Raw genomic sequence first — 8895 nt, 5'->3', positions numbered from 1 at the left:
AACATCCTCGTTGTAGTAGTACGTCTGTTGTAGGTAACTTTTGATGTATTGCTTTCCAAGTGAAATGGAGAACTCTTGGTTGTAAAGGGAGTCGCCATAGGAGATTCCAATTAAAGACTGGAATGATGGTACCTTGAGCACTAGTCAACTACCGATACAACTTGTAAGCTGACTTAACAGTGAATAGTCCGGAAGCTGTATATCGCCACACATAGCGATCATCAACCTCATAAGAGGGAAGAGTGATTTGACTGATTTTGCATGCAATATCCGGTGGCCACCATTGAGTGATGAGTTGCATATTCCAAGTCTTAGTTGAAGAGTTAATGAAGGCTGAAACCTTAGAAGGAACATAAGTAGTGAAGGGAAAACAACCTTTATCAAGATCAACATTAGGAATCCAAGGATCTGTCCATAGATTAATGGTATTCCCATCCCCTACTTGTTTAAACAGCCCCTGGTAAAGCAATTCTCTTGCCTGAATTAAAGATTTCCATGACCATGTATACAAACTTCTTGCTGAAATAAGTAAATTAACATGCGTTCTAGCAAGAGATAATTAATTAACATGTGTTTATATTATATTTATGTATCCTAAGGATGAGATCATTAATTAAGCTGGTAACGACTCTGTCAGAGAATAAATGGGAGTAGAGAAGATATGATTGGTAGATGGATAGTAAGATTCGGTGGGAAATCTCAAAATAATCCCCATTTTTTAATCAATAAAATAATCCATTTGCGTGCCCAAAAGTACAATTCCAAAAGGTATGAGGAGGAAAGTGGGAGTAGAACGTTATGTAACTTAATGTTTGGGTGAAACCTTCCATTCAAAATCACATGTTCCTTCTTCTCAAATCTCAACTAACTGTCATGCTTCTTTTTCTTCTTCTTCTTCATCTTCTAAATGTCACGCATGCGAATATTAAAACTCAATCATGCTCGTTCAAACTTTAAATTGATTACATTACATGCATATGTAGAAGCCAAAATCAAAATTGTATTGGTGTCAAACTTGAATAACCATACAATTCCCAGTTGGATTCTGCAATTTTGACACTTCCAAGCTTAAAGTCAAAGGCAGGGTCATAGAAGCACATCATCATCTGTATACAGAGGATGAACTCAGAATTCATCTCTGCTTCAGTTCATTCACAGGATTAAGCAGAGAATATTAGGCAGAAGTAAAGCAGAGGAAGGACTTTGGATTAGTGGTGGGTGAGGAAGAAGAAAGAGATATTACCTTCTGGGAAGTCTTGTTGATGGGTTTTGGAGGTAGCTTTATCGGGAAGTTCCAGCTTTGTAGAACCATTGGTGAGGGCAACTTTTCCAAGGTTAAACTAGCTTTGAACACGGTCACAGGGCAGTGGGTTGCAGTCAAGATCATCGATAAGCAGATGGTCATGGAAAACAAGCTAATGGAACAGGTAAATTACCAGAGTCATCACTGTTCCACCTTGTGTCAGTTCTTGGCTCTTTAGCACCAGGGAATTGACCTCTTTGATCCACATTCAGTGATCTATGATTCAGAAGTTACTATTATATGATTAAAATGCAGTAATTGAAGGATACTTGCCATCAATTGGGATTTCACAATCTCTTCTTGACATGTCTACCTTGCCTTTCCAGGTAAAGAGAGAGATAAGAGCAATGAAGCTACTGCATCACCCCAACATTGTCAGCATCTATGAGGTTTGTTCAGAAATTGATAGAGAGTATATCTGATCCTTACTTGCTCTAGTTCTTTTCTTTTAGGAATTGAGTTATCGTAGTTCTGGGATTCATTAACTTGTTGAATTTTCATTTACAGGTTACTGCCACCAAGACCAAAATCTACATAATAATGGAATATGTTCAAGGAGGCCAACTCGCAGACAAATTGGTAGGTTTCTTCTCTTGGAAACCTCTGAAATGTAAGAATGGTGTTCTAAATAGCATGCTATAAAATTGTTTGCTTTCAATTTATCTGCCAGTCATATACGAAAAAATTCAATGAAGAGGAAGCCAGGAAATACTTCCAGCAGTTGATTGATGCAATGGACTACTGCCATAGTAGGGGAGTTTATCACAGAGATCTGAAAGTATGACTCTCAATCTTTGAGTTGTCATTTTCAAAGATTGAAATGGAAAAAGACATGAACTTTAACTTAGATGTCATTGCATGATCTAAACAGCCTGAAAACCTCCTGTTGGATGGAAAAGGAAATTTGAAAGTCTCAGACTTCGGACTCAGTGCCTTGAGGAAGGTAAGAACAATTATGTAATTTCATATGATCTTTCATCTCATCAGAGATCTTCGATATAACTCTCGAGAGGATCTCAGAAATTCAAATGAACAGCCAGGAGATTTGCTATCCACTGCCTGTGGCTCTCCAAGCTACGTAGCACCTGAGGTAAGCAGAGATGTAAACCTTCTGAATTCTATAAAATTCCAGCCCTTCTAGGAAAGTTGAATTTGTTGACATGGAAAGCAATTCAAATCCTCGATATAATGGCACAAAAATTGGACTTTCGATCTCAACCCCAAGACTGCTGTTCATGTTGTTGTCAGGTAATTGCCAACAACAAGTATGATGGAGCATCTGCAGATATTTGGTCATGTGGAGTAATCTTGTTCGAATTACTTGCTGGTCGGCTACCCTTCAATGACCTTAACCTAATGAACTTGTACAGGAAGGTAAGTATCTAGAGAAATATTAGATTATTTGCATGTAGATGTCCAATTGCTGATAAATTTATTGGTACAAAGATATCCAGAGCTGAGTACACATGTCCAGAGTGGTTTACAGCAAGCCAAAGGAAACTACTTTTCAGGATACTTGAGCCAATGCCTAAACAGGTAACCAACAAACCATGCCTCCTGAAAGAAAAAAAGAATGTTAAGTTGAAATGAACTATGCAAGTGACTTCACCATTTCTCACTATAGCGGATGACAGTAGCAGAGATTCTGGAAGATGAATGGTTCCAAACTAGCTATGAGCCTTCTGGAGGAAATGAATGCGAAATTAGCTTGAATAATGCTGCAGAAACTGATGGGATTGAGGTAAGGGCACTAGAATCTTGCTAGAGTTTCATTCTAATGGACACTCCTCATCTGATTCAGACTCAAAATCAATGCAGAGAAAGAACAATGAGACAGGAAATCCCAAATCCTCAAGTTTTATCAATGCTTTCCAGCTTATAGCAATGTCCAGTGACCTTGATTTGTCAGGTCTCTTTGAAGAACAGGTAACTGCCAAAATCTGATAGAGCTCAAACTTTCAGATACACACACTACCTACTCTTCTACTGATTCCTAATTTTGGGTGAAAATTCTCTCAACAAGGATAAGGGCAAAGAGAGAACAAGGTTTGGTTCTACGCATCCAATTAGTGAAACCATAAAGAAAATAGAAGTCGCTGCAAATGATGTGAGTCTTTCAGTCCAAAGGATGAACATTTCAAAGGTAATTTACACACTTTCAGCCATGTTCAAACAGGATTCTTTCATATTTAAACAATTCTTCAAATGTCAGGTGAAAATTCATCAGAAACAGAAGTTGAGAAGCCGTCCTAGATCTTATTTAAGCATATCAGCTGAGGTAAAATAAATCTATTTGCTTCCTGCAACATTAAACACTTGGGTACCCCACTATATGATCTTTACTTTCGAATTAGGTGATCGAGGTGACACCCACACATTGTGTGATACATATGTCAAAACGGGCAGGGGAGCTCACAGTGTACAATGAGGTAAGATACCCTAGCAGAGCTGATTGGTTGTGTGGATCCAATTCGTAAACTGTACTAATTATTAATAGAACCAATTCACCAGTTCTGCAGAAGTTTATCAGATCTGCTGACGGGGAACTCCAGTGAAGGATCAGAACCAAATATGCCTATAACAGCCATTATTAATGACGATAAACAGAATGAATGCAGCTCAGATTCTTCAGAATGGGAAGAGAACAGAATGGATGAAGAACCCAGTGGCTACAATACCTGCTGACAAACTGGTCTCTCTTCAGCTCAACTCTTGCTGATTGTGATTCCAGATAATTTGTGGAAAACTAAGATGTATAGTAGATGTTAGAATAACCAAATTTTTTTCCGAAATGGCTGGTGGTCCTCTGCTTTTGCGTCTCTCCGCCCCTCGCTCCCTCTCTCTGCTTCGCGAGTGCTCTTCATCCCTGACTCCCAAGGTTCCTGCAGTCTTGCCTTCAAATCTGCTTCGAAATGCTCTGTTATAAGCTCCGCCCCAAATCCGACTCTGCTGCGAAATGCTCCGGTGCGAAATAATGTGCTGGTGTGTTGGGTGGGTGTCCGCCCCTCTAGCCAAATCGATCTGGAGAAGCAATCCTTTACCACCTCTCTGCTTCGACTCTGCTGCGATCTGCTCTGGTAGGGCGAGCTCCGCCAACCAGAAGCTCCGGCTAGTCCGCCGTGTTTTCTGCTGTAGCGAGTTCTCAAATGTGAACTGTGCCTAGTGGTTCTGCAAATGGTTCTCAGTTTGCGAAGTCTGAAGCTGCTTCTCCAGCCAAATCGATGTTTGGGCGCGCTACTGGTGCCCCCTCGGTCTACCGGCGTCGACAGCAGCGACCTGCCATTGCTCCGGTAGGTCGCAGTAGGGTTCGAAACTGGTCGGACCACTGTGCTAATCCCGCTACTGTCTATTTTCTCTCTCTCTGTCTCTCTCTCTTCCCTCCTCCCCTTCTCGCCCCTCTATTCCCTCCCCTATGGACCCCAACTTGCTTTCCCCCATATCGAGCCCACTACTTCAACCCATTCTCCCAGCCCACCCTTCTCAATCCATAATCCCCCTCTCCACCTTCCTGCATCTTTCCTTGTTGGGCCTGGCCCATTTGACCCAGCCCCACCCCTTTATCCCAACCTCGACCCTGCCTGCCCAGCCAGCTGGGCCTTATTTGTCTCTTCTCCCTATCCCACTTCTCTCCAGCCCATTCCACTACTGACTACCCAATCGTCCCCCCTTCCAGCCAAACCATAGACACCGCCACTAACCCTTTGTGAGTCCCCGATCGTGAGGATTGTTGATGGAGCTACTGCACCAATTATGGGCAACACCAAATTGACAAAGTCTTCATTGTTGATTTTATAAATTCTTTTTTGTATTGCCCTCTTAAGTGGTTTCTAAATTTGTTGCTTATTTGACTGTTTATTTGTTGAGCCGGGCTTTGTCCTTTGTGCTCTTGTACTTTTATCTTCTTGGTAATGAATTTATTCATCATCCAAAAGAAAAAAAGATCGAAAAGAGCACTCGAGCAACTTGAAAGAGAAAATACGGAGAATAACTATATGTATCCAAGATCCATATTATTTCATCATTTTTATTGAGAAAACTGATCTGTTTGCATAGCTCTTTGCTTGCTCGAATGATTTTGATATCCTATAAATTTACAGATTTATTTGTCTAAATCTGAGAATACCCACTGTAGGCATATCCAAAATGATAGTTCAATGAGTGTAGTCATGAAAATGTAGTCACTTGTATAGACTCTTGAGTATGTTTGTGGTAAGGGTTAATATGTAATTTTATGGTTTGGGTGAACCATTGGTTGAACCGGTTTGGTTCATGTCTTTATATATATATATATATATATATACACATTGGATTTGGTTTGAGAGGAGTTGAGAAGTTCATACATTGGTTTCATTATTGGGTTTGGTATTTTGAGTTTGCAACTAGGCTACAATTTTTTGCTGGAATAAAGGTGGAGTAGGAAAATTCTTGAAAAAAATAAAATTTTTCTACTTTTCTTTTAAATCCTAAAAGTATATATTGTTTGGTTGTATGAGATGAAAAAATTAAAGACAAATTTCTTTAAATTAAATAAACTTGTCTGATGAAGTGACAACCCAACTTTTCCACTCCAAGCATTTTCAAAACCCTATAAAAAATGTGGGCTTTTGTGTAAAAGTATAGAAAAGTAAATGTGGGACCTACAATTAATATTTTTCCACACTTTCTTTTCTTTTCCTTCTCTTCTCCCTCACCTCACTACACATGGGGCCCATATGTTTTTTTTTCCACCCTACCTTTACAAACAAACACAACCTCAAGGGTTTCTGTTCTCTCTTTTCTCTCTCGTGCGTTTTGACTCTGTCGGAGATGCTGCCACTGCAACTAGGAGGGGTTTTTTCTGACGATCATTGTGCGTTCTTAGGCGAATGAAGGCATTGGTTGATTCACCTTGATTAACCCTTTCTTTATGTGCATTTTACCCTAAATCTATAAGATATCTATTTCTCATATTGGATCAAACTTTGTCTTGAGTCCCAAAGATGTAGGTCACATTGATCAAACTTCGTAATCAATTGTTGTGTCTTTCTTGCTATCTTTTTTGCAATTCTTGTGCTTCATCACATCTTAGATCAACATATGTATGTTAGGAGATCGACTTTAAATATGTCCATATTGATAACTCAATGAACATAATCCTGAAAATGATAGTAATCACTTGGATACACTGGGGAAACAATTTGCAGAGGCCCTTTTCTTTTCTTTTCCGTTCACCCACTTCAGTGCCAATTTTATTTGTCAACTCGTCTGGTTGGATCAGGGATGGTATTCTCTTTTCTCTGCTAATGTTTTTTTTTTTTTTTTTTTTTTTTCACGACTTTCTTCTAGTTCTGTTGTTAAATAATCATCTAAGAAAAGAGGGCCAACTCTCTCTTGCTGATTGCAACTTGACTTGAAAGTTGAGCACTATTAGTAATAGAGAATTATGCCTATTTAAAATAAATGATTATAATAATTCATTTTTTGTCAAAATGAAAATGATTTGGTGACTTTTATCAAGAATAAATTATGGAATGAAAATAAGTTTGGTATATCAAAATAAAAAATTGTTAAAAAATGATAATAAAAATTGATATTAAAAATTCCTATTAATCAAAATATTAACGATTAATTAATTATAAGAAAAATACATCAAATAGAAAGCACTATAGCTGGAAACAAGCTAGAATTGGAGATTCACAATCTCAAATTGTCGATTTCTTTGACATTTTCGGTGCTATTTACGCCACAACAACAGATGTTGGTGACGTCAGTCCGCTATTCACTGAATTTTTATTTAAACGATTGTGAAAGAAAACGAAATGCTTAAGTTAATCACATTTGTTTAAACTTGAACAAATTACATACAATGTAGTTAAACACTAATTATAAGCCTGTAACATATTTCAGACATTCCTATTAAATATGGAAAAAAAAAATGAGATGGTTGAATACTAGATAATCCATGTGTTGAATTTGAATATTGGACCTAGAATATGATTGATTACCAAAATAAACTTCTCCCACATTCTTCCCAGATAGGGCACTTGAAAACTATCATTCGATGTTTCATCTAATGCAAGACACTCACAATATCATTTCACCTTGTCCACATGAACTTCCTTCAGCTTTTATCAAACTATACAATAAGTGGAAGCCAACCAAAATATTAACATTACATACGACATTAACTAACACTTAATCTTTGTCATGGATAACCCAAATTCATCATTGATTCAAAAGAATCTTGGTGGATTTGAACCACCATCCCCTTGAAACACGTTCATGTTCCAAGTGCTCTGCCAATTGAGCTAAAAATCCATAAAATAGAGTTGTCCAATAAAGATGCAATAATACTACAGGAATGTTTTTGTTGCCACCGAGAGCTAATGTTACACTTAAAAAGAAGGAAGGGGGGGGGGGGGAGATGATAGGAGATTCCATAAAGCACCTGCAGCCCCTCTGAGACTAGTTTCCAAACTGTGAGTAAGAGTTTACAATCAAAAGTAAAGCGTTGAAACTCATAAAGCTAAGCAGTAAGCACAATTTGACACCACCAAGAAGGATATGAAAAATTTTAAATACACCTACTAGCTTCATCCTCCCCTACTTCCAACCTTGGAAGAAAATATAGCTCTAGTGGGTAGATATTGGAAGAAAAACTAGATCACAGATTTAAATAGCTAAGCAGCAAAATGCACTGGTGATTACTATAAAAGTGATCCAGTCACAAGATGCACAAGAATTTATCCCAATTCTTGATGTTTAAACATACTAAAACTTTCCTATAGGCTGTAAGGAGTGTAAGTGAGTTCAAGTAAGGCAAACATTAGTCTGAAATCAATCTTGAATAGCTTCTAAAGCTTGTCAAAATGACAAAAGATTTCTTCCTGTGTTCTCTCTGTTTTCTCTTCTACTTTAAACCTAACAAATCAGAAAAGTTAAACCTCCAATAATATTTATAAAAATAAACATATACAAAAACTTATTGGGAAAACCAACAACGTTGAACTCCTTAATTGGGGGAAGTTTTGACAGTTCCCACCCTGCCACCCAATATTAATGCTCTTAATCAGTTCTCATAGCACTTGAAATACAAAACTATGAAAAGATTAAAAACCTTCCAGAGGTTCCCTCGTGTTTAATTGACTTAAATCCTGTTGGTTGCATGACTGCAGAAAACTATTTCTGTCTAAACCTGTTTAATGTGTCACCCCAGATAAATAGTGCTTTTGTATGACAAGAAACTACTTCTCATCATTCAAACAAAAAATGGTTGTCATCACACCAGGCTAACATAATAATCCTACCAATAGTAAGCGTAAAAAATTCCAAGACCTGTAACAAGTACTTGGTAAGGAGTAGGCAAACACAGAATCTGAGGAGAAAGTGAAAGAGAACAACAGGAGAAAACAACTCTGCTACAATGTTTGTCTCCCCATACCAACCAGCATACATTTATATAAAGTCAAACATGACTACAAAAGGTATAGCTCTTACTAACAAATCTGAAGCCTAAACAGGAAACTTAGACAAGGAAACTAACAACTAAAGACATGAAGCAATGGAAACCACTCCCTCTGTCATGTTATATAACTATAAAACCACTCCCCTTC

At 38.0% G+C, this 8895-nt stretch overlaps 1 protein-coding gene across 2 annotated transcripts; it reads left to right on the top strand.

Annotated features, from left to right (window-relative positions):
• Positions 1–924: 924 nt before the first annotated feature.
• LOC149018643 (CBL-interacting serine/threonine-protein kinase 21-like) lies at positions 925–3988 on the top strand. 2 transcript variants are annotated; one of them, XM_089152803.1, is made up of 14 exons: positions 925–1427; positions 1630–1692; positions 1811–1882; positions 1974–2081; positions 2175–2246; positions 2340–2393; positions 2552–2677; positions 2750–2839; positions 2928–3044; positions 3122–3229; positions 3327–3446; positions 3516–3581; positions 3658–3732; positions 3815–3988. In XM_089152803.1, the coding sequence occupies exons 1-14, from the start codon at positions 1263–1265 to the stop codon at positions 3986–3988; spliced, it is 1410 nt and encodes a 469-aa protein (XP_089008929.1). In that variant the 5' UTR covers positions 925–1262. The 2 variants fall into 2 exon arrangements, with proteins under 2 accessions (XP_089008929.1, XP_089008928.1); XM_089152802.1 differs by having other exon boundaries at positions 3327–3581.
• Positions 3989–8895: the final 4907 nt, after the last annotated feature.

This window comes from Hakea prostrata, chromosome 4 (assembly GCF_041222555.1).
Source record: "Hakea prostrata isolate BN-2017 chromosome 4, UWA_Hpros_2, whole genome shotgun sequence".
NCBI lineage: Eukaryota > Viridiplantae > Streptophyta > Magnoliopsida > Proteales > Proteaceae > Hakea > Hakea prostrata.
Note: the sequence above shows the minus strand (reverse complement) of the source record. Positions and strands in the feature narration are given on the sequence as shown.

Bases quoted from the DNA above. Each gene is read 5' to 3' on its own strand.
- LOC149018643 (XM_089152802.1), top strand. From the start codon at position 1,263: ATGGGTTTTGGAGGTAGCTTTATCGGGAAGTTCCAGCTTTGTAGAACC. The intron at 1,428-1,629 runs GTAAATTACCAG...TTGCCTTTCCAG, and splicing joins AAAACAAGCTAATGGAACAG to GTAAAGAGAGAGATAAGAGC. The intron at 2,247-2,339 runs GTAAGAACAATT...TCAAATGAACAG, and splicing joins GACTCAGTGCCTTGAGGAAG to CCAGGAGATTTGCTATCCAC.